Raw genomic sequence first — 25,890 nt, 5'->3', positions numbered from 1 at the left:
CCCCTCGTACATAACACACTTTTTTAGCACTCTTGAGTCATTTCGTGTATTATATCATACCAGCATGTAGCGCTCATTATGAAGAAAACCATAAACATAGCTCCAACCTTCTTCGCGTGTGTACAGAAATCAGAATGCTGTTTCACGGATCAGTCGTGTCAAACTTCTGGTCCCCGGCTGACCGAAAACCAACTTCTCGTGCTGTTATCGCTGCTGGCACCGCGCGGTTGCCATGACAACCGTGTTTGGTGGCCGAAGCCTATGTGATGACACGAGTATTAGAGATTAGGAGTAGTTTTACAGTGGGCAGCGGGGAATTAAAACCTGGAGGCTTGTGGGCAATTACCAGCCGTGAGAATTGATGGATCTAAGGAACCCAAGAAAACATTCTGTAGTCCACATAATACGGGGGTTCCTCGTTTCGTCAAGAAACATGTATGTGCCGTACAAGAGTGGATTTGGGTAACATATGATTGAGGTTAGAATTTCTCGTGTTTGGCATCATAGTGATATAATGTTTTAAATTCATACTTTATTTATTACAATACTTATAAAATAATGTTTACTGTACCATCGTATTTTTTATATCTTTCCCTTAGATGACAGCAATCCTGGTGTTTGTGATCCGTGAAATTTCTTCATAGAAAACCAAAACGTTTTTTTCTTCGATTCACTCTCTAAACCGCAGCCATTTTTATCTGGACACCTCTCGATGACAACTATGCAGCGTGACCTTGAGAACCGCCAGCTGGAGAAAGGTCATCGTGTTGACCTTCACCCGGGTCATCAACAGTTGGGCTGCGGCCGCCCAAACCGGTGCTGCAAATGGTAAAACTTTGGTGCACGACATTATGCCAACTGCTGGGCACTTGCGCTTCTGTGGTGAAATGTCTGGAATAAAGTCGAATAATGCTGTCTGAGAGATGCTCCTTAGTCGGGGTTGTATATGTATTCGTGAATGGTATCTGTCAGCGAGCTTGCACCAATTGTTATGACCTTGAAGGAATGTGTTTCGTGCCCCCAAAAGACTGTTAAAAAGCTGATGGGAAAAAAGTTGGTTCATGGTAGCCATCCTTCTTTATTTATTTATTTTTTTATTTATTTATTTATTTATTTATTTATTTATTTATTTATTTACTTATTTTTATTTATTAATTTACTTGTTTTTTTCTTTTATTTATTAATTTATTTATTTATATATCTGTATATTTTTGATGGTGTTATAGCGAAGATAATATTAAATCAACATTAAAAATAGCACAAAAGAAGTGTTTTTATCGTAAATATAAGTCTAGTCTGTTGTTGAGCAGATCGACTCAACATATTCGTTTAGCGTATTTATCGGGCTAAAATAGTTAACAGTCTCCCATGAACAAACTCGCGCTTCCGACCCATCATATCGGCCCAATTATTCCTATTCTCCCCCCTCCCGACATTTCCAATCGGAAATTATCTCAATTTTTGTTATCGAAGACCGAGTGTTTTCAGGGACAGGCCACCGCAATCTTGTTTGTTGGTCGCCGCATGATCTGCGGTCGGTTGATCTGAGCAGAACTGATGGATTTAGCTGATCCGGCGTTGGATGTGCGACTCGCCCTTTTTCGTCATACCGTCGCTCTCGTGTGTGGTTTGACCGCGTTCTCGAGGGCTTGGTCCGGGTGGTGGGTTTGGGGTTGTGGTGGGGATTATCCCACGGCCGAACCCTGTATTTGTTTCGCTAATGCATACCTGATGTGTGGTGATTGAATATTATTTAGCAGGGGTACGGAGTCGATGGATTTTGGGTGACTCTGACTGCCACTTCAGCTTCCCAAGTGTCGTGATTTGTGCCTAGCGCCGTTTAGTTTGTTACGCGCCCAGCGAGAGCGGTCAGCCGGCCGGCGAGCGGCCGGCGCGGTGGGTGCACGTGTACGGGTCGTGGGCCGTGTGCTGTGTCTATGGCCCGGGGCGGTGACCCGAGCTTATGTCAGGGCCGGCCAGGTAGCGCCGGCCAGTTGATCTCTGGACCTCCTCGCGAGCGGGTACGGTACTGATACCGCCCCGGTCTGTGAGGCAAGGGCCAGTCGTATCAACTCGGGCTCCGGGCGGAATCGGTTTAGCTACCGGTCCACTGCACCCCGGTGTCGGCGAAATTAAACACTGGCAAATAACTTAAACTATCAATGTCCCCACTTGAATATTACGTTGTATTGATCTCGATGTAAGGCCCGCTGGTTTAGTTTGCATCGTTTGGGTCGCTTCAATTAGGCATATTGTGAGCCTCGTCATATCTGTTTGCTCAGTTGTATGCAATACAGATCCACTTGAGTTAATTTCTTGTTATTTGAAAATCAAGGTAAATCGTTCGGTTGGTGTCGTCACCATCGTTCTGATCGAAAGACGTAAATGTAACAAATACAGTCCACTTTTATCAGTAATCACAACATAGTCCTCCGGGCCGGATATAGCCGAGACCTGTGGTTTCAAGTATAGGTCGATTATTTCATCGGGTAGTTTTGCCTAGGACAGCTTCATTTCTCTTTATCTTTAGTCATGGAGGAGTTGGCATCCGCCAGGTCTAAGCTTCGCACCAAAGCTACGAAGCTTTGCAACGATTTGAGGGCGTATCGTCAGGGAGAGTCCAAAACTTTGGATCAGGATCAGCTTGCCTTGAAAATTCATCACATTGAGAAACTTCAGCATGAATTGCACGACATCCAAATCCAGCTGGATAAACAGGGCTACGTGGACGACACGAGTCACGTCCAGACGATGGAGGACGAGGTGTTCCTCAGCTCTCGCCTACTCGCCCGTCTTGAGAAGGCTGAAAAAGCCAAGGGCAAGGCTGAACAAGGGAGCGCAGTGGGGAACGCAGACCTCGAATCCTCACTCGCCGTGAAAATTCCAATTTTTCACGGTGATGTCATGAAGTGGTCCGAGTTTTGGGAGTTGTTCGTTATATCAGTCCATAACAATCCTGGGTTCGCTGATGTCCAGAAATTTGTCGTTCTCAAGTCCCACCTGGCTGGTGTGGCGCTGAGAGCCATTCATGGTATTCCAGTCTCTGGAGAGGGGTATTCCGAGGCGGTAGCAGCGCTCCGAGAGCGCTTTGAGCAGAATGATGTACGCCGAGACACATTGATGCGAGAGATGCTGAACATGCCGTCGATCCGTTCAAACGATCTGAAGGCCATGTGGTCGCTGATTGACCACGTGTCGGCACACACGAGAGCATTAAACTCGCTTGGCGTTACAGCCGACAGCTTCTCTAGCCTGCTTCTGCCTATCGTTAAGGATAAGTTACCCGAGAACTGGCGCCTTGAATGGGCCAGGCGGAACAGTTCCGACTTCTCCGAGTTCCTGAAATTCCTCCACGAGGAAATCCGAATTCGAGAGTCGGCAAGGGGAGCCACCACGGCTGATGCCTCTCCCAAGCCCCTGCCCATAGTGCCTCCTGTGGCGAGCAATCTGAACGCACAGCGTGTGCACCGCTCTGAGAACGCCAGATTTCCATCCAGATCGAAGCCAGCCTCCTGTGCAGCCTGTGGTAAGACCGGACACGGGCTCGATCGCTGCGAAAGGTTTAAAGGCACGACTGTGGATGCTCGTTGGAAGACTGCCAAAGCGGCCAAGGCCTGTTTCAAATGTCTCGTCACCGGACATCGTGCCAAAGACTGTCAGGCCGATTCCTGTTCTGTGTGTGGCAGGGGCCACCATCCTCTGCTCCACTATACGGCATCGAGCTCCAGCGAGTCCCCATGCAGCCTGACGGCGCCCGAGCTGTCGGTACAAGCAGCGCCATTCTCGCCCCGTCCTACCACCGCTCAAGCTTCTGGCCCTGTGGCTGGGTCTCAGCCTTCATTGGGTCAGCGCCGCTACAACGCCAGCGGCGCCGGTGGAAAAGGCTGCTTTTTCCAGACAGCTCTGGTTAAAGCAGAGGGTCCGAAAGGCCACCGGATGACACGAGTTTTGTTGGATGGGGGCTCGGACTCATCATACATTCGGAGCTCCTTGGCCAGCGAGCTTGGTCTTCAGACCACAGGCACGGGAGTCTTTTCATGCGTCGGGTTCCAAGAGAAAGCTGAAGAACCTCGTGAATACGACCGAGTCAAAGTGAGCCTATACAGTCGTTTCGGCGACGGGCCAGTGAACCTTGAGCTCTGGAGCACCAGTCAGCTTTGCTCGCCTCTCCCTGCTACCCCACCGCCAAATGGGCCTTCCGGGCTGCCGGATCTGATGGCTGATGATTTTGAGGGCGGTGAGGTGGACATCCTGATCGGCATTGATAACCTGTATCATGTCGTGCTGTGGGATCAAGTCGAACTGGGAGACGGTCTGAGAGCAATTGACACTGTGTTCGGCTACGTGGTGCACGGTCGTCACGGTGATGGATCACCTGACCAGGACCAGCCAACGTGCCGCAGGGCGCATCACATGTGCCAGGTGGAGCGCCTGTGGAGCTTGGATACGGTCGGAATCAGTGAAAAGGAGGCATCAGACTCAGAGGCGAGACCAGAATGCGAACCTCAGTGGAATGACGATGAAGGACGCTACGAAATGGGTCTCGTGTGGAGATCTCACGATCGTCCGATGGACAACTTCGAGGCTACGAGGACAAGGACACAGCGCATGACGAGGAACCTAACGGACGAAAAGGCTAAAAAATATGATGAACAGATCAGAGAAATGCTGTCTAACTGTGTGATAGAAAGTTTACCCGTTCAAGTCGCCTCCCATCGCATGGGAGAAATGTCGAAGAAGGAAGCGACTGGTGAACGTGTTCCTGTCACAGAGTCAGCTGAACAAGGAGAACAAGCCGTACGTGCTCGTTCAGCGGCTGGCAGCGGGATAGGTCCCGAGCCTAGCCATGGCTCAACGCACGGAGAAAACACGGCGTCAGCTTTCTTCTTGCCTCATCGCGGCGTGTTCCAGAAAGACAAACTCAGAATCGTTTTCGACGGTTTTGCAAGAGACGGACGTGGCAAGAGCCTCAACGCTTGCCTATATGCCGGTGATGATCTGCTGCTACAGCTTTCCGCGGTGGTTCTCAGCTTCCGCCCGTGGTCGTCCAGCACTGCTGCCTGCAGTTGGGGATGTTGTCCTAGTTCATGGACAAGGACCCCGCAGTCGCTGGCCGTTGGCGTGGGTTAAATCTTTGATCGTCGGCAGCGACAGTCACCCGAGGGCAGCCAACGTTCTGATGCGTGGGAAGAGAACACGCAGGCCGATCAACCGGCTATTCCAGCTTGAGGCTGCCTCCTCGTCTGATCGCTGAAAACGGGTTGAAAGGGTCAAGCTCGGTATAGCTACCGACGGCCCAGCATTCTTCGTCGTTCTTTGGTTACTTGTAGTTCATTAGGTTGAGGCACGTTCGGTATGATCACCGATGTCTTGATAGGCATCGTCGTCTCTTATTTGTTAGCCCATTGACAGCCCCTTCATTGATGGGTTTGATAGATAAGTCCATTGTATTTAAGCAACATTAGGCACTTAAGGTTACAAGAGATCGCTGATCACTTGCGGTGTGGCCACCGATCTAAGTTATGACCCTGTTTTACTTCCTCTTTTTTCATTGGTGAGGTTGTCTTACCTGACGTAAATCTGAATACCTTGCTATCGCATCGTTATTACTGGATGAGTCATTCAAACATAGCACCCATTGATGATTAAATTCTCCCTCCACATGCATCGTGACACTGTATATATGTGAAAGTGTTCTTACAACTTCCTCTCTTCTTAGAAGCATGGCTTGTCTCGAGCTGGTGGATGCTGGGGCCTCGGGCCACCACCATATATCGTCCCGGTCTCCAGGACGACCGGGTCCTGAGCCACGCCAAAGGAGCCGAAACGCTTCGAGACTGCCACGCTTTCCCCTGAGGGGTGCCAGAAGGTGGCTGATGTGGTGCCTCTGCGGTAGCGGGCGCCGGACGTGGTGCCTCCGTGGTTCACCCTGTCGTAAGCGTTCGACAGCGTGGCGTGTGGAATTGGGAGTGCTGTGAGTTGTGCTGTTACTGTGCGCTGTTGAAAAGTGACCACTTTTCAAGGTGGGGAGAAATGTCGTGATTTGTGCCTAGCGCCGTTTAGTTTGTTACGCGCCCAGCGAGAGCGGTCAGCCGGCCGGCGAGCGGCCGGCGCGGTGGGTGCACGTGTACGGGTCGTGGGCCGTGTGCTGTGTCTATGGCCCGGGGCGGTGACCCGAGCTTATGTCAGGGCCGGCCAGGTAGCGCCGGCCAGTTGATCTCTGGACCTCCTCGCGAGCGGGTACGGTACTGATACCGCCCCGGTCTGTGAGGCAAGGGCCAGTCGTATCAACTCGGGCTCCGGGCGGAATCGGTTTAGCTACCGGTCCACTGCACCCCGGTGTCGGCGAAATTAAACACTGGCAAATAACTTAAACTATCAATGTCCCCACTTGAATATTACGTTGTATTGATCTCGATGTAAGGCCCGCTGGTTTAGTTTGCATCGTTTGGGTCGCTTCAATTAGGCATATTGTGAGCCTCGTCATATCTGTTTGCTCAGTTGTATGCAATACAGATCCACTTGAGTTAATTTCTTGTTATTTGAAAATCAAGGTAAATCGTTCGGTTGGTGTCGTCACCATCGTTCTGATCGAAAGACGTAAATGTAACAAATACAGTCCACTTTTATCAGTAATCACAACACCAAGTTCGCCTCATGACACTCCCTATACTGACACCATGGTCAATGAAGCTAAAGTCACCGAGCCGCGGACGCACGCGACAGATCTCAGTCGCGCCCAGTGCCCTCCCCCGGGCTATACCACACCAGAGTGTGCATGATCGGCACGCTTTCATGCCCTGGGACGATCCCTTCAGGCTGGCTCACGGCCCGGGCTGGGATTATGATTAATATGAGGATTATGAGTGAGATGAGGATTTGGATTAGCCGTTGCAAGGCGATGTTGGCTGTGGAAAGAACGAGTCCGTCTCGGCTACACTTTTTCTCATCCTCTTTCACTTTTATCCATTCGTTTTCTTGTTGTTCGTCTCTCTCTCTCTCTCTCTCTCTCTCTCTCTCTCTCTCTCTCTCTCTCTCTCTCTCTCTCTCTCTCTCTCTCTCTCTCTCTCTCTCTCTCTCTCTCTCTCTCTCTCTCTCTCTCTCTCTCTCTCTCTCTCTCTCTCTCTCTCTCTCTCTCTCTCTCTCTCTTCACTTCCCGCTGGCTTCACCCGGGACGCTCTGTGACGCCTTCGCTCTGTGACGCCTTCCCCTGACCCCACCCTAGCTCAGCTGCGCTATCCGTACTGTCTCCGTGAGGTACCGCTCACGGATACTGTCGGATCAGAAATCCGTCTTCGGCGGATGATCCGTCCTCAAGGCACTGCAAATGTCCGTGGCCTGCCTCAATCGCAAACGCCCCGCTAACCTCAGGCTGAGAAAGCTGAATGCTGAAAGCTGAGCACCAGACTTTATCTGTCGCAGAGACTCTGGTGTCAGGTGATTTGTTCGTGATGGACGTCCAATCATGGGATTTAGCCAGTGGTTTCGTGATCCACTCGTGGGTGGTTTGTTCTTGGGAGGTATTACTGACGTGAAATGCTTCGACTTCAAATTGTCTTGTGGTCAAAGGCTGCAATATATAAATAGGGGCACTGGTGGTGGTGTCGCTTGTGGCTATCGTGTCACCAGGCTGACACCAGGTTTGTAGCAGGTGTTGGTGGGTGGCTCGCCTGCCATTGAATCGCGTTCAAACTAATCAGACATCTCACAAAACGACGCTTATGTTCCGTGCAGCTCTGAGAACTCTGAACAAATCGGCGACGCGAGATTTGCATGTGATTGCAGGTGACGAATCGCATGCTACCAGCTGGGAGTACTTCTATTGCTATCATTGCTTCCGTTGCAGACAAGCAGTGTTGCCTTTTTCGAAAGCTTTTACGTGTGAATTTCAATCATTGGCTTATTTGTCTGGTAACGACACTAGTTTAACAGGTTGTGTTAGTCGTGTGGCGAGAAGTGCAACCCCAGGTGTCGATTGACTTGAGTATCCGCGCCACTTTAACCAGGTGCCGTGTTGACTGTAAAGAATCTGGGCGACCGTGGTGATCTGAATCTGAGCCGTGGCCTCACGCTCGGCAGCTGGCTGGACCGCCTCAGATAGCTCCGGACCCGTGTAATTGTTCGGTGCTGCTATTTCCGGCTCTGGCTCGTCCTTGTGAGAGAGATTTGTGTCCGATGTGTGGGCGGCCACGTCTACACCGATGTTTCTGTCGGGGTCAGCTTTGCTTTTCTCTCCCTGACCCGGCGTTTTTAGGTCTAATCTGCATGATTCATAGTATAATTATTTGTATTCAGTTAAGCTGGCCATTCAACGTCACGCTGTGCATATTTTACCTTTTAGTCAGCGTCTGAACAATTTCGGGTTTAGTCAAAGCAGGCACCCGCTTGGTCCGGTCTCTAGCTCAGCATCCCAGCTAAATCGGCCGGGTCGTGCGCCCTGTCTAGACAGTTGCACGCAAACTGGGGCTTAAGTGCTTATGGTTCTGTGATCTGTTTGCGTGTAACGCAAGTCGTCGAAATTAAATGAAATGATGTTGGTCATGCGATATGAGGTGTCTCAAAACGCTCACAAATCACGACTTCTTCTTACTCCCTTCTGGGAACTCATCTCTGGACCTGCCTTGTATTCGCCGGTCTTGTTCATCAATCATTACCCTCCTCCGTGTTAGATGGTGGCCCATTCCCCTCCTGCTGATGTCTTTATCTGGCAAGGGGTGGTCGCCCGCCAATTTCAGGCTATTTACAAATTCCTGAGCTAATCGCAGCGGTCAGCCCCTCCCGGCCCTCGGCCACCCGTTCTCCTGTGGTCGGTGAATATAATCAGCTTTCAGCGGCGGCAAAGAGCACACTGTGGTCGGTGAATATAATCAGCTTTCAGCGGCGGCAAAGAGCACAGGCCCCAGTGCGCTTCCTTGTGACACTCCTTACTAAAGGGGCACCGCGCTGTGTGCGGTCAGCAGCGCGGTGGTCGGCCGGGGTGAGGGGTCAGTATTCATCAGTAACGCGACTGTCGGCGAGGGAACGCCCCCTTCCCAGTGGGGTGCGTCCCAGGGTGCGTTCGTGGGTGCGTCCGTGGCTTGTGTCCCGGGTGAAGTGTCAGCTCCGCCCCGGCGGTGTTTTCGACCGAAAAGGAATGCTCGGGTGGGTTTGTGGCTACTAGCTGCTAATGACAGCTACCTGAGATTTAGCCGACGTGCCGAGAAAACAGCGTCGGATTTGCCGCCACCCTGGTGTTCTGCGCCGTTTTTGGCACGCCATTTTCGTGACACGCGCGCCGCTACCGTCGCTGACAGACGTGAGCTTACGGGGCGCGGGTCATTTGGCAAGTTGAAGTTATTGTCATCAACTTGACGGGCGTGAAACTTGTCCCAGGCTGGTCCCCTCTGCGCCATGTCTTATCATGCGGCTTTGTTGTACTTTACTCTCCCGGTACCCTGACCCTGATAATTTCAGTCAGGCTCAGGCTTTGTCGTACCCAGTCTGGTATGCGCGGCTGACCCCGGATTAGTGCGTGTGACGCGCTTCTGGTTCGGCCCAACGCGTCGCGGCATGACAAACCAATTACCGCGCCATTTAGCGGCCCTCAATACCTCGGTGCGCTGGGTTCTCTTGGGTGTGCGCCGGCCGGTGGCGCTGACAGAGCCGTCCCCTGAACTGACAAATGTGCCCGGGCGGCCGCGGGGTGTCCCCGCACCCCGCCCCCGCGCCGTGCGGCGGCGGTGGTCCTGTTTTGGCCACCGGCTCGTCCATCCGTCCCGCGCCACAATAGTCGCCGCTGTATCAGATCTTCGGCGGCCACCTGCGCCACTATAGCCGCCGCGGCAGAGGCGGCGACAGTCCATTTCAATTACGCCCCCGGTCACCCGCTGAGAGGCGCCGTAAACGCCCGGTGCGCCGGTCCACGCCACACCGCGCCGCCCAGATCGGCCGAGATGAAAGCGGCGCGTCCGTGCGGAATGTGGCGCGGCGCGCGCCGCCTGGGAACCGGCACGGCGTGACAAACATGGCGCGCGCCGCGCCGGTAGCGCCGCCGATGAGGCAAAACTTGTTTGCCCGTCCCGGTCAGGTCGCGCCCCGCAGAAGTCAGAGGGTGTTTCGCTAACGGGCTGTCACCTAAGCCGTAACGAAATAGACGTAAGCCGCTCAACTATGCGACAAATGGGGCTAATGCGGCCATGCGGGACGCGGCACGCTTTGATTGCGCCTAAGTCGTCGGCGTATTATCGCTTTTCGGTTATTTTCGCGGAGAGATATGATCGTTTTGAACTGCAGAATGTGGGCATTGTGTTCTGGCAATGAGAGGTGTGGACAGCGAGAGGTGGAGAAGCTTACGCGGAAAATGAAGACGGAGTCATTCCAGTCAGGGTCGTGGCGTCCGCGTGAACAATTCAGAATCAATTAGATTTGGTTTACGAGTTCGTTACACTGTTTGATGGTCTGATGATGTTGATAATGTGTGAGTTACGTCGACCTACTAATAGAGCAGAGTCATAACTTCATTTTACGCAATGCCCCAACGGCAGTTCTGCTTTCCAGCCGGTTAGCCATTTTAGAGCTATTCCGATGAACCATGTGGCCTGGGAAGTCAAACGGGAACCGGTGACTCACCCTCTCGGAAGTTGTCTTCCACTGTTATCACTTATCTGACTGATAGCTTGCAGAGTTCTTCGCTCTGATGTTGTGCACGGGACGATAATTGGTATGATCCGCCACTGTGTGGATTGCAGACGTCTACTGCGGTCCATTGTTCCTCACAAGATAAAACTGGGCGTCTGTGGTTCTTCTCGAAAGTTACTGAAGGATTGTCTATAACGTTGCTGGGGAGTCGGTGCTTCCAAAAAGGAGGGATACCACTGGTGCACCTATTTTGGACGCTACCATCGTCATTTTGGACGTCGTGCTTGTCTGTCGAAGTTTTGGGACGATTGGGTCGAGTTTTGCCGGTATTTCCTCCCTTGTATCCAGAAGCGGAAGGAGGACAATGTTCTAGGGCTGCCACAACTCAGTATTTTCCTGTATCCTTGTGTCCTTGTGTGCTAGTATCAGATGCAGGAACGTGAACACCCACATTTCATTGTGTATTTTCCTTGCACGATCCTTGTCCAGCTTCTGTTTTGGCCATGATTTGTAAACACGGATTTTTCGATGTTAAAAAGGAAATTAGATGCGTGTTCCTGTTCACCACGAACCTTTAAAAATATTGACGGTGTTCATGAAAATCAGAGGCGTGCTAGCAATAGCGAAGCAGGGCGGTAACACAGCATGACCCTTGATTTTTGGTGCATCGTCGAGTAAAAATAATAACATAGCCATTGTATACTTGAATAACCTTGTGGCTGCGGACATATTTGTGGCATTTTGTTTGATTGTGTGCTGGAATAGATGTTCCTTGTCGATGCGGATTCGCTTGTGAAAACGCTTGATAAATGACTGTAACGGTGATCATTGTTTTATTGGCGCCCTGAAGACTATGGTATTGCCAATGCCATGAAAGTCCTCCGCGCTTAACACGATAATTGTAACATGCGATGTTTTTTGTCCTTTTTTAAATTATGTCACCGTTCAACTTTTAACTAAGACAAGCTTTTGACAAATTAGTTGAATGAAAACTGGAGCTTTGCGCAGTGTTTTGTATCTCAATGTTGCGAAATTCGTGTCATGTTGTTACCTACCCCCTGAAATGTTGCACGTGACTGATGGCTCTTTAGGATTACAGCTTTCGCACCAGTTCAGAGAACAGCTTTCTAAGAATCACTCGTGTTGCGCGAAGGTGTTTGAATCGTGCTTCATCTGTGGATTTTATCATGTCGAAACATTTTGCGTGGGTGGTCGTTACTTTTGAGCGTCATGAAAGCCCTCCGATATCCATTACTATATGAGTAACATCTATCATATTGTTCCTGTGATCTTTCGCTTGAAAAGTTGCTGATGTAAGGGTCAGCTTCAGGATTGACTTTACGAGCATCCTCTCTCGATGTCGAACGAATGACTCGAAACCATGTCACATTGAATTAAACGAACTCTCGAAAACACCACTAATATCGCAAAGTCCTATACACTTTCAGTCATGTCTCATTGGCGTGTTGGTCCTTCTGGCGTACTCTATGTGTATTCTAATACCGTCCAAACTTCGACTGAGGTCGGAGCCGCACCCATTGCCTCTCAGTCTTATTTGTGGTGTCATTTTTCCGGTCGATTCCATACAGCCGGTACCCTAATCTGCTCGTGATCCCGATGCCACGATAGGCAGACTTCTGGTGAAATTTGTCGAACATGGTATTCTATTTGTTCGGCCGGTGTCGTCTCTCGGGGCCGCACCCACGGACACCGCTCCTGATGATTAGGCTGGCTCCTTCAGAAGGCACTGGTGCTCCCTGGGCTCCGTGTTTGTGTCTCTCTGACTGCAAACAGTGCACACATGGATTACTGGTGGTGTTTGACACGGCACAGTTCTGGCAATTCGGGGACGGTCTGAATTCGGGATGTTTCTCTCTGAATAAGAGATGTTAAAAAAGTGGGAGCGATGCAGAACCGGTCACGAGGATGACTTGAGAAATTTGCTGATTTCACCTGTCGCTCCCTCTAATATTTTGTTTGTCGTATATCTTGTTTTTTTTTTCCTGCGGACATCACTGCTCCGCATCCTCTTATTTGTCAGACCGATGAATGACTGCATAATTGTATATGGCATATATGCCTTCAACATCTCCCTCGTCTCTCTCTCTCTCTCTCTCTCTCTCTCTCTCTCTCTCTCTCTCTCTCTCTCTCTCTCTCTCTCTCTCTCTCTCTCTCTCCTTCTAAAATATATTGTTCTCCCTCTAATGTTCAGCCCTCCCGTCCATCTCTTCCCTTACACGCTTGTTCTCCAAATCAAATCAATTGCTTTGATTACCTCCATTCCTCCCATCCACTGCCTGTCTGCTTTTTTCTTTTTTTTCTCAACTTGATTGCATTCTCTCCGGAGATGTCATGCATTTAGCAGGTCTTTGAAAGGACGCATTGCACGCACAAAGCACCCATCGGTCGTAAGCTGCGTTTCCGGCGAATGTCATCTCAATGCCCACATTTTTATGGCATGAGTCTCTCTCTTTGGTCTACTGGCGACAATGTGAAATGTGTTGCAGGTGACACCTGTTTTCAGATAAAATTAGCACGCTATGTCTCACCGTTTAGTGTGACTCATGGATCTTGTGAGATAATTCTGAAATTCTTCTGCTGAAAATCGGTCACACCCAGCTGGTGGCGGCAGATGATCTCTGAGTCTCTGTGACTCATTCATTTCACTGGGTTATTTCACCGAGCACGTTCCTACACTGATTATCGCAGACTTGAACTAAGATTTTACGTCTGCGTCACTGTTTTCCAGACACGTCAAGAGGGAATCTTGTCGTGATGATTCTCGAGGATTCTTGAGCGGAATAGGGCGCCGATGACTTGTGGTCATGGGTTATGAATTCTGGTGTTTTCACAATTGCTGTAAGCAACTTTGCCATTTTACATTGCAGTAAAATGGGTGTCATTTATTTCGTTAATGTTTGCAGGTCAGATGTGATGCGTGTTCGCTGGACAGATTTGCGTGTTGTGATGCGAATTTTCATTATGGTTGTGCCTAATCTTGCGGCATTTTCAGCATGTTTGATTGCAACACTTTTCAGCGGCTTTACTATTTGTTGCTATTTTACATATGCACTGTATTATATTTTTTTACCATTTTTAAATTTATTATTTCGCTTTTATGCCTAACTTATTTTACCACAATTCGATTTGTGGGTCTATAGTGTAAGGCTATTGTCCTTGAGTTGATGTTATCGACAACAACTGACAGCAGTGCTTATCTGGGATTTATTTACAGATATACCGGGTGGCCCAGAAAAAACGTTCCCAATTTTAAATCAATATTTCTCAGAAAGTGATAAAGATACAACATTGAAACCTCCAATAGTCAATGCGGCATATATTTTTAGCAAATGGTATGATTTTTATGTTATTCGGTCGATTACTTTTTAAACGGTTCGTGTTTCTAGCATGTCATGTAAAAATCACTTTTTTGCTCAGATGTTTACTAAAAATGTGAGTGAACGGGCCACTTCCATCTCGGCACCACGGCCTGCAGCCATGACTGCTACTGGCAACTAGCCTCATTGATGGTTCAGGCCTGGGGGTGACACATTCCCTCTCGCTTTTTTCCTTTTTCGGTCGATCTACTATTTGATATTCTTGAAGGGAGGGCGATCAGCAGTAGCCCATGCACCGTGCCGCTCCTTCTCTTCGAAACAGGACTTGTGTTGAAACGAATGACATCCATTAAAGCAATTTTGGCTTAGCATTTGAATATTTGGCACATAAGTGGGACAAAAATATTTAAAATAACAGCACACGTGCTGGTATCATTCACGTGTTCTATTTTCTATTTTTATTCTAACATGGTACGTCTAAGCCAATCATTACTACCGTTCAACAACGGCAAAAAAAGCAAAAACGTCTTACTTAATTCAACATGAGATTGCTGGCTTGAAAATGATGGTACAGTGTTATGATTTGGCATACCAATGCGCAAAGAAGTGACGCAAACTTGATGAAAATTTTGGCTCGTTATTTGCACTCGAATTTGAGATATAGGCCTCCAAAGTTCGGAACGTTTTTTTTGGGCCACCCGGTAAATCTTTGACGCAAAACGTCACCCTCTATAACTCAATCATTTTGTATTATTACCGGTAGTTTTACATGGTGGTTTGACAAATCTTTGATAACCTCGCCTTGAAGGAGTTTCTGTCACTTTTCATCTACTTTCATGTGTTGCGGTCAGACCAGCGGTTCTTTTTATAACATGGCACGTGCATTATAAGCCTCCACTGTGCAGTGTGCACGTGCCGAAAAGCGTATTTTCTCGAGATTATCATTCTGCTGCCGAGTTTTGCACTGATAAAAAACGAATCGTGCTATGTTGTATCAGTTCGATAAGTACGAGGATATACATAATGTATGTGTAGGATATAGGCAGCATCCGAGCTGAGGCGGAAAAGGAAACTTCGCGTTCGGTTTCCCTTGTCGTCTTTGATTTACGGTACATGCGATGTTGGATTTCTGTTTTGAGTATTGTTTGCGCTCGTTGTTGTATACATGTCCGTGTTGTGTTGTAATCAATTTGTTCGTCCCAAAGATATACCTTTGAAGGTTGCATTACGTCATTTTTAAGTGTATAATGAATGTCTTCCTTTTTTGTTATTATGATTTAATGAGTGGAAAATCGCGTGCGATGCTCGGAATGGGAAATGGTGAACAATGCAGCAAGTCTTTCACCAAAACCGAACCCTGCTTTTTTATTTCATTTGTTTCGTTAGACACGCTTTGAAATAAGGTTCATGATTGATTGTAAATAATGTATTTACCGTCTTGTTTTTACATGATCATTGACATTTCTGCATGTGAAACATCAAAGCGGGATCTTTCCAGAACCTACCAGGTCACGCTTCCGTTCGTAAGCTCTAAGCTCCGTCAGACATAACTGGGGCGCGCGCCTGTCTGGGCGTTTTGTCGGTGGTGGATTTGCGGTCTTGTTGTCTCGGCTGCTCTGTACCGCAGAATCTGCGCTGCCGTGTGCTGGGTGTGGATGGCTGGACCACTCCTCTGCAGGATCGGTGTCCTTTCAGAGGGCACCGCCCCGTCCTGGTTCCACTGACGTGACATGAGGCGTCTCGCTCGTGAAGTCGGGATCGGTGATGGGTCGTAGAAGTGGCTGTTGTTTTCGGGTGCATTTGATAAACAATTGCGCAGTGTTATTGCGCAAATAGGATGCGACGTAATGTAATTTTTCAAGCAATCGTGCTCTGCTGGCGCAAATTGGACATAGCTTTTTCATTTTTTATTGTTGAGATAGAAATATTGTATGTGGCCTGCATATCGTTTATGCTCTTTGCTATGTGCCATTGTTATGTACGGTATTTTTAATTACATGTTGTTAACAACGTAAGAATGAAGAAACATAAAAACGTACCGAAATGATCGTTATTTGAAAATCACACTCTGCATAACCAACATGTTGTTGCATACGTTGTTTGCTTTCTTGGGTACGTGACCTCCAATGCTCAGTCGTATGGACCACCTACTGACTGATCTGCTGAGTGACACTGAGCCTTCCACTAGTCCATCGACATGCCGTCCGTGATGTGCCTGAGAACGACACACATTCTCTGTGCCATCAGTAACCTTGGCGTGTTGGGCGACAGTGTTCACCGAGCCATTCATTCAATTCGAACGCTGATATTTCGACGGTTTTTCAGTGTTGTCCGTTTTCTAAGTGGATCTTTGTAGCACTTGGTCACGATTCCCGGAGGAATTTCGTGTCAACTATTGGCTCATTCCTCGCTTGACAGTTGCTATGCGCTCAACAGCATTTTCTCTATCGTGTGTAGCAATGCATGTTTCGGTAGCTTAGTGGATTTAGCGAAAAAGTGTGTCATTGTTACATGATTGAAGTTCTTTTCGTTTTCTTTCCGTTTCTTGCTTGGTTACAAAGTTTACATGGCATTGTATCGCGAACTTGGTCAATATCTGAGCCCATTGTTTCCTGATGAGACATCCTCGAGTGCACGAACTTTGTCATATGTGAACCGGGACTTTGGCATGTTCCTCTCTGAACACTTGAATTTTTGCCAAAGCTAGCGATCGTATTGCTCCTTCAGTGACCATTTTTGTGATATTGTATCATTTTTGTTTTGCTCTGTAATGTGACTGTCACTGTTTGGTAGTCCTGTGGTTATTGGTTCTTGGTAGTCAAAGGCATCGCGGAAATCGTGCTCCACACGAGCGCAAATGCTTACTAACTTCGAATGACGATGATTACCCTATTTTGATCATCCACATTTACTCTGAAACCCTCGTATTGACAAAGCCTTGCCATAACTATAACATGTAGTAGAGTCGAATTAATAAATCGATGTATTATACGAATTACAGACACACAAAATCGAAAGTTGCGACATGTACGGGCACCGATTGGGCCCGAGTCAATCTTCATTCTTCGACCATCGTTCTCTTTTATTTTGTGTATAACTGATGTGTATCTTCTTGTTTCAGAACCATTCGAGTCATCTTTATCCTCGGGACGAAGCAGCCGTCTTGGTAAGTAACAATGTGCCTGGTGTTTGCTAATTGTGCCCAATGACTGCCCATAAAAATGTGTACGAGTTCTGCTTCGTTAACTGTGCTATTTAGATGTAACGCGCTGGTTGATGCATCTATGTTTGCATATGAAACTAAGTCGTGATTACGTACAATGTGATACTCGCTATTGGCAGTTCTCGAGATATTTATCTCCAAACGCAATACGGACCTGTAATTGCGAATGCTTGCACAATGTTGCGCTTGTGTGATGTTGTTTTCCCAGCTATGAAGGTTGTTAGATTGCTGATTGCTCAGCATTCCATCGCCGGATTGGATCCATGTTTGGACGACAATCAACGCCGTCAGCACTGCCAAGGTCGTGCAGGGTTTAGAAACGTTCTTCCTTTTTTCATTTCAACGTCATATGCTAAATCCCAAAGTGGCCTTGTTCGACCTTGTTATGTCAGAATGGTCACGCAAAAAAAGCCACTTAAACGGGTCAGTTGTCGTCATTGGGGTGTTGCGGTTTTGACGCGCGTGAGAACTGTGACAGAACATCGGTTTCTCACCTAATAACTCGAAGACGTTTCCCGTATATGCACGTACTTCCTTGATTACAGCGATCGTATGCAAAAATAATGCACATTTCTTACAAGCTCGTGTGATATAGCTGCAACATTTGCGGTGGATTTCAGAGGAAACCACCATGTCATGAGCATTTTTGCTTTGCATCATGTTTGAAGGAGTTTGGTACGGATTATGGCCGTGTACTTCCTTGTATTTTTCGTGTTGAGGCCAGGGTTGTAAGGGTACGCTGCTTCACAGGTCAGCATTAGCATAACACTTGTCTGAAAACGTTCGCTGGGGAAGGTGTGGTGCGCTCACATTCCTACCAAACGGGACTTTTGGCTGTTCTTTGGTAGCCCTATGGCGTGGATCCTGGGTTTTACTTGTATTCGTACCCGAAATCGGCGAATTCAGCATGCCACTTGTGTTCAGCTTTGGTAGAGTTAACGGATCGTGTTCTGTATATCTTTCTTATTTCCTTATTCCATCCTTCATTTCCTTATTCTGGTTCTTGATCGTCCTTGGCACGTAAATGTCGCGTCCTAGATCCGCCAGCTATCATGCTATAGCGTGTCGACACAGTTATTTTCATTTTCTGCAGTGGATGAGGGGGTGTGTAGCTCCAAATTATCGACGGTCCCTGCACGCAACATTTGAGTGCATTAAAGGCCAACGTTGTGTTTTATTTGCAACTTTTTCAGTGGAGGTTAACACGCGTTACGGAGCTTGAGACCCCATGAACCTGAATATTTTGCTATAATTGGATGCTTTTTCAAACTTAGAAGGAAATGTCGGGTGACTGGAGAAAAATGAACCTTGAGCTGAATAGCTCTGTAAGTTCCTAAGTCATCTATCTGCTACACATATCGTCCACCACAATTTCCAAGCTCACCGTAGAAAGGTAGCATCCAAATGGCCGTCTAGGGTTTCATGTGACCACCCAGCTCGGTCCTAAACAAATTGGGCTGCAGACAATTTGGCGGCGTCTTTCTATTCCATCCCAGATTACCTGGGTGGGTCATTGTCCCTGGTGCCTACCCGTCTGCTCATTGTCATCGCTTAGGCTGTGGCATTTGTTGTCGCCGAAGGTGGCGCTTCCTCTTGCTATGAACATGAGTTATTGTGAACAGGACCTTAGCAATGTGAGATGATGTCGGTGTATTTCATTCGTTATGGTGCTAGCAGCGTTGCATGCACCTTGTGTCAGGTCTGAAGTTGTATTCTTTTGTCTTTATTTGAAGTAGGACATAAGTTCGTGATCAGTAGGGTCATAGTCTCGCAAGGCCTTTAATTTTGTGCTATGGAGGACCTCGATTAACCTCAAGATGACTGCGATCTCATTTTCAAAATAGTTCACTTGCACTCCTTGTCAGCTGCTGACTCGCTTGGCGTTTGGTTTGATGTAGACTTCAGCGTTCAGGACTGAGCCACTCAGCTATCTGATTTCCTGACGGCAAAGTCCTGCGGTCAGTGGTGGTGCCCAAAATGCAGCCAGTGTTGGTGTCAAAAATTCATATCAACTGCCGAGTGTGCTTCAGCACAGGACCAAGCATTTGTCAGAACTGCCACATTGTTTTTCTGTGGTCGAACGACAAAACGGAATGGAAGCCTACTAGGAAAACCAGGAATATTAGGCTCTTCAAAAGTAAAGGTGACGCTTTCTTTAAATATTAAAAGAGGACTTGTCTAGAGTCTGGTCTAAGCGACTCTAAAGCCATTAAGAATGTCATTAAATCAAGGGGACATCTTCATTAGAGAGAATCGCTATTTCGAAATGGCACTGCTCGAGAAACACGATTCACCTTTACGCTAATACCATTTTTACATAGATAAATACATTTTCCTTTCTTTTTTCAAGTTGACTAGTCTTCCTTAAAGGTAGGCGTTGCAGGCCTTTCCACTTACAGAACGTATTTCGGTTGAACAAGCAGTCGTATTAACAGAATTGACACGTGTTCGACCTTTCAGATAGCACATTTATTGCTGCTGCTGCAGACTTGCCGACCAAAAGACACGAGAATTATCTGACTCCTGACTCATAACCTCCCACGACTTTTGTCCAAAACGGCTCCCCTCCCCTCCCTCCACCTCCCCCACACCTGGCCACCTACGCTGCTCCCCTCCCTCCCCAACTCTAGTCATAAGATCACAACCGACCGACCGCGGCCTGACTAAACGGGCTGCTAATCATCCCCCCACTAACCACCGCCGGCCACCCGCCGACCGCCGGTCGTCGCCGCACTCATTGCTCGACCCACACGGTGCAATAGCCGCCTTCGGCAAGGCTGCTCCGCGGTCAGATTCGACCCTGTCTCCTCGCCGTGGTCTGTCTCGACCAGACCCCAGACTTGCGGTTCAGCACAACAGAGGTGCTCGACGTGAACAAGCGCGTGCACGCTTTAATCAGGCTCCTCCGCGCAGGAGAGTCGCCTGATTGCAGGCTCGTTTTTCTGACTAGCCGGTTGCTGTTTTATATATGGGGTAATGTGGGGTTTATATATGAGACTAATGACGCGGTATGACTTTGTCTAGCACAGGTGGGCACACGGTGGCGGCTAGTTGAAAGGCCGCCGGTGATACTATAAATCTCTAGCCTTCGCTCGAGCGCTAACAAGGACCGTTTTGTCGGTCGCCGGCCGCGGCTGCAATGATAGTCGGCGGCGCGGAGCTCGAAGGACGAGCCGCTCAGTGATTATGAGCACTTTGTCGGAACTAAGTTGAGCGTCGCCGGTGGGATTGTCCGCGCGCTCTTCGTGGGCGGCGTCGGCGGCAGTGGCGGCCACGAGCCGGGGTTCCCGTGCGCTCGTCGCCGGCCGACTGCAAGGCCGCTGCCGTGGCCTGATTTATGAATTCGTGGCCTGTTCCGGTGATTCGATGACGACTGGAATAGACACCGGATGGGCGTTACGCATTGTTCGCTGAAATGGAGCGGTCCGCAAGGGTTCGCTGGGAAGACCTGAAACGTTCTGGAGTTTGCCTATGATCGTTCATGGCCAGGCTTCTGTGGGGGACTCGGGCTGGACTGATTCAGTTTCGGTCATTGGGCCGGGGGAGTGTGTGTGAGTGTTTGGGGGGGGGGGGGGAGATGACAAGAGCAATGACAAGTAACTAATGCGAATCACAGCTGGTTGTTCTTGCGCTTAGTTCACGAATGAGTGTTTTGAGTGTTATGCGGATTTCAGAATCATTGAATTGGATAAGGTATGCATGTGCACTGTGCAGCTATGTGAGGAGCGCGCACGCGAACATGGTTTTACAGGCGTGGCGTTTTGTCATTTGGGAAGTCTGAATGCGGTTGTGTCGATGGCAGCTATTTGTGGATGGTCTTTCATTCAATCTTTCAAGATCCTGGTTGTTAACATGTAAGAACTGGGAAAATGTTTTCTTAAAACTACGCTGTCATGGTTCGGGAAATTGGTAAAATAGCACCTATTTAAAGCATCCGTCCGTGGAAGTTTTGCTATACGGTATATTTTCAAAGGAGAGCCAGCTTGGCTTTCTTTGCATTTGAATGACATGCTGTCTGAGCATTTTGAGGAAATATGATGTGCTCATGTAGTTTATCCTCAAAATTCCTTGAAGGTACGGGATTTCCTAACCCGTTAGATAATCGATGAAGGCGATTCTCGCGTTTACATTACAGCTCCGTTGCCTGTTGCCCACTGTTCCCGCCCCGCCATCCTTGTGAATCAGCCCCCGGCGTTGCTCTGGATGTCTCACCTTTTGACCGGTCCGGGTCGACCGGCAGGGGAGGGAAGGGGGGGGGGGGGTCACGCACGAACGGCCGCGCCGGCTGTCTGACCGGGCGGCAGTCTGGCGCGCACACAGACACACAAACACGGGCCGCAGACCGTGCCCGTGTCACGTCCCCGTCTGGTGACTCATGAGAGCAGACCCGGCGGAGCCAGGTGGGGAGATGATGTAAGCGCCGAAAACTCAACCAGGAAACTTTGGGGGTGATTTGATTTTTATGAAGTTAGGTATGGGCGCCGATGACCACTGTAGTTCGGGCGCCCCCCCCCCAAAAAAAAAAAACAATTCATCATCATCGATTTTTATGAAGTTGCTGGTTTCGTGTTCGTAGTGGAATGTTTGTCTTTCTTCTCTGATGTTTTGGTTTCCGTATTCGTTTTAGCTGTTAGCTTAAAAGTGGTTGTTATTTTGGCCATATCCTTGCTTCATTCATTTATAAACGTCTGCTAGAACGACAAAAGAAAGTCGTCACAAGGTCCACATATACCAGTGTATTATGCGGTCATCCATCCATTCAGACCATCTCATTTTCAGCCGGGGTAGGTATTGGATAAACGCCCTGCATAGATGCTTTATGCATAGTGCTCAGTGTCGTGCTAAGCAGATTTTGTCTATGTAATACTGCTTGCTACATTTTTTTCGCCTTATCGTGCTCTTTTTTAAGCTGCCCAGACGCTCGAAATCTAATTTCAGATGGTTATGTAGATGAAATTTGTTCGCTGGCTTTTGATTTGATTGAATCACAACTACGGGTATCTCGCTTTTGTGTCTTCTGTGTGACTGTGTCCCTTGTGTGTCCCTTTGGTATGGGGCGTCATTACAGAAACAAAAATTTAGAGCTTCAACGCCACCAATTGATAATCTCCAGTGCTGTTTTATGTTTCAATAATAAAGTAAACAATCAATGCATGATGACTGTAATTTCCTATAAGTGATGAGTGAAATTCCATCCAGGATATCGATGTCATGGCCGTACTAGTTTGCAACAAATCGCTACAGGATTCCGGGGTCTGCATATATCTATCCAAGAACATCCGGTGTTCAAGCGCATGACTGCAGTTTGGACAATCGGAAGTCTTAATGGTTAGTTGGCCAATTTATCCAGTATCACGATTTCCTCTGTTGTTTTAATTGATGTGCCTTCCGGGCGTGACGTACGAATTTGAATCAACCGCGAATGATAAAGATCGTCTTTGTTTTTGCAGTACTTTGATTTCGTGAGCATGTGTTTTCTGTGCATAGCCAGGCATGCTGACTTCGTCTTTGGATTAGTTTGGCAGTGGAGGTCGTCTGCGGTGTTCTTTGAACAAATAACTGTGTTGTTTGCAGGTGAGCACGTGTTTTTTTTTTTTTTTGCTGTCTTCATCCGATTTGGCCTTTCCACCATGGGTTTCTGCTCAATGCGATACTGTCTGTCGGCTGACGGGGATTTTTCATATTTGGGTCATCATCTGTCATAGCATCCGTCCTAGTCTCTGTGTGGTCTCTGTCCCCTCAGTCCTTGTCTATGTCTTTAACTCTGTTGTGACCTCCCAGTCCCCGAGAAGAGGTCGTGGTCTATCTTCCGTTTGTCTGTCTCGGTCTCTTGTCTCTAGTTACCGCGGCCTGCGGAAGTATTGCTGTGCTGGCACGCATGTCTGTCTGTCTCTATCTCAGTGGCAGTTTGTCTCTGTCATTGTCTCTATGTCTCAGTCTCCATATGTATCATGACCTAGTTCACATCATCACATTATAGGGTAGGGTAGTAATTTTAAAAATGAGTTAGAATTGTATTATAAACAGCGTGGGCTAGTGTTCGATGAAATGGTGTAATTGTACCGTGTTTTACATACAGTGTTTGTTCATCTACATTCTACGTGTAACCTCGTTGGGCCCAAGTGGCCTGCTGTTACATGGAATACATGTTATGTTATGTTATCACATCACTCTCAGCTGCCACTGTAGGTAGATGGTATGTCTGTCTATCTATGTCTCAATAGCAGTTTGTCTCTCTCAGAGTCTCTGTCTATGTCCCAGTCTTTATATCTACTATGGCATCCCAGTGCCGTCTTTCTATAGAGCAGTTGTGGCAGGTAGCTCGCATGTCTGTCTCTAGGTAACCTCAATTCGGTCGCTCTGGAGCGACCTTCCCAGCGGTTCATGAGGCTGCTGACAATCAGTGTTCCAATGTGTCAGGACCAATGCTCGACTAATTCGTGACAAGACACATTTCGCGGAACGGTGTAGAAGAGCAGTACCTCGTGTGTGTGGTGTATGTCAATGTTTTGTAATTGGCTTTGGCTTTTAATGTAGGGAGCATGCTCTTCTGTAAATGAAATATTGAATTGAATTGTGCTATTTTTAATTGTGTATTTAATTATTATTATTATTGTGTTGTTATTGAATTGTGTTCTTTTTGCTAAGTTATCTAGTTTATAAAGAAGACAGGCACCGGAAGGAAGTTAGTAACATTTCAACAGAGCTGCGTTTTAATTGGACTCCATTTTATGTGATTACTGATTATGCTATAATGCAAAACGATTCAGGCAACATGCCATCGAAAGTCATTTTCAGAAGGCATTCTGATGCGCGTGACTAGCCCTAGAATTTTCCTGAAACCAGCACGCGCCAAAGCCTCTTTACCGTTGCCCTGATTTCTACCCATGGCCAAGAAACAGACTCAATCCCTTCATCCAAAAGGCGTCGAAGCCTTTTTTCCATTTCCGGCTTTGTTACTAGAATAAGCTCAATGAAAACCTAGCCGTGCTATGATGCTATCCATTTTTCTCATTAGTCCTCCTGACATCCTGGTGGCTGCCTCAAAGTTCTTCGCTGAGACTGCCTCAGAAATGACTGCTGAAGTCCACGCTCCTGGATGCTGAATCCTCGTTGGATCCGTCACTTTACGGGATCTTTTCTGTGTAGGGCAGCAGTGCCACCGGTTCTGGTGTATGAGACCTCATTAGCGCAGATTCCCAGTCATACCTTTGGCGGTCTTCGGCGGACGCTCTTGTCTTGTCGGCGCCGGAGCCAGGGTTTACCACAAGGCTGCATCGCGGCGCCCGTGCTATTTCTGAGCCGGAAGGAGCGGCTTGCGCGCCGGAAGCTGCGATTCGCATCAACAGCGCTGCCTTTGAATTATGAACGAATTCCTGTCTGTTTTCGAAGCTGCAACACAGTGTGTCGAGAATGCAATGTCGCGGGGCTAGGCAGCGGCACCAGGGCTGGATTTAGGGGCGCGTCCAGGCCCGAATCACGGTCTGTGTGTCTGTCTGACATGAGGTGATGTACAAACTGGATTAGTCCAGTTTTGGCGATGGTGTGTCAGGGGGATTATTCCACTTTTTGAACAGCTATCCTTCACTCTATCGGGCGTTGCCATGGGGTTTCACCATTCATGCGGCTCAAACCTGCTCAGCGGTTTTTGCAGACTGCTAAGTCATGTAAATATGTAACTCTGCCACGACGTCATGCTAGTCTACTGCGCCTTTCGCTGTGGTGCAAGCAACAGGGTCATTTTCAATTCATTTGTGGAATGCAGGCATCCCAATGGGACCAATTATTGTGCACAATTAGATTACAACTATGAATGATGTGACCTACTCGCTGGTCGTGAGCGAGTGTTTATTGTTTGCTGTGCTTTGTTTCGGAGAATTTCTTTGTCACGATTAGCTCGGTAATTGGTCGGGTGCATTCCAGAGTTGGATTGATTTACAATGATATGTGAGACGTCATTGTGCTGGCATGTGCTTGGCCAGACCCGAAATAGTTGCACTGGCTCGAAACAACTGTGTGGCTTGCATTATCTGGTCTGCTTCGCTACCGAAGGAAGGAAGCTGTTGTTACGGAGCTGGCGTGACCCGATCTTGACAACATTGCATCTTCAGTCAAAATGAGTTCGCCTTGGCATTTCGTTACGTAACACTTCATCGACGCCAGAGTCCCTAATCCTTTGACGTTGCGACGTAGTTTTTAATGTTGCGAAATATTAAGATGCTCGAGACTGGAGACTTACCTAGCTCAATCATATAACATCTATAGCAGGGTTCAGGGTGGCACTTGCAATCTACGTGTACAGCCATGAGTTAGCCACGCTTGTTAAATTAGTCGCTTTGCAACTCTGCCCCGCCGGAAATGTATGTGTACCGGTTCGCTGATGCACGCATCTCTCGCCTGGGAGAGTTGTGCTATCAATCGCGCGTGACCTGCCACCAAAGATCTGATCGCGGGGAGAATCGGGGGACATCCCTGAGTACCCTGGTACGTCGAGTTGTCCGTTCCGAGAGATCTTGGCACTGGTGAGCTGGTGTGAACTTGGAGCTTTCCATCTTCCAACTAAGAACAGAAAGTGCAGCAATTTTGGCCTTCTTGCTTAGCATCGACATATTCCTTTTCATCTTGTATACATTCAACTTGCTCATCCAACTTGTGATACAATTTGCTGCTGCTTTTATTCTCCACCCGTAAACTCAGGCATCCAATTCGGTT

At 48.2% G+C, this 25,890-nt stretch overlaps 1 protein-coding gene across 2 annotated transcripts in view; it reads left to right on the top strand.

Moving 5' to 3' along the window:
* The window catches only part of LOC122370161, a 142,446-nt gene that overhangs the window by 16,553 nt on the left and 100,003 nt on the right, over positions 1–25,890 (top strand). For both annotated transcript variants that reach the window (XM_043345524.1, XM_043345523.1), the window contains exon 3: positions 17,077–17,121. In XM_043345524.1, the coding sequence (XP_043201459.1) occupies positions 17,077–17,121 (45 nt within the window). The remainder of the gene's footprint in view (positions 1–17,076; positions 17,122–25,890) is intronic.

Source organism: Amphibalanus amphitrite, unplaced genomic scaffold, assembly GCF_019059575.1.
Source record: "Amphibalanus amphitrite isolate SeventyFive unplaced genomic scaffold, NRLGWU_Aamphi_draft 001104F_arrow, whole genome shotgun sequence".
Lineage (NCBI taxonomy): Eukaryota > Metazoa > Arthropoda > Thecostraca > Balanomorpha > Balanidae > Amphibalanus > Amphibalanus amphitrite.
This window is presented reverse-complemented; position numbering and strand designations above follow the sequence as displayed.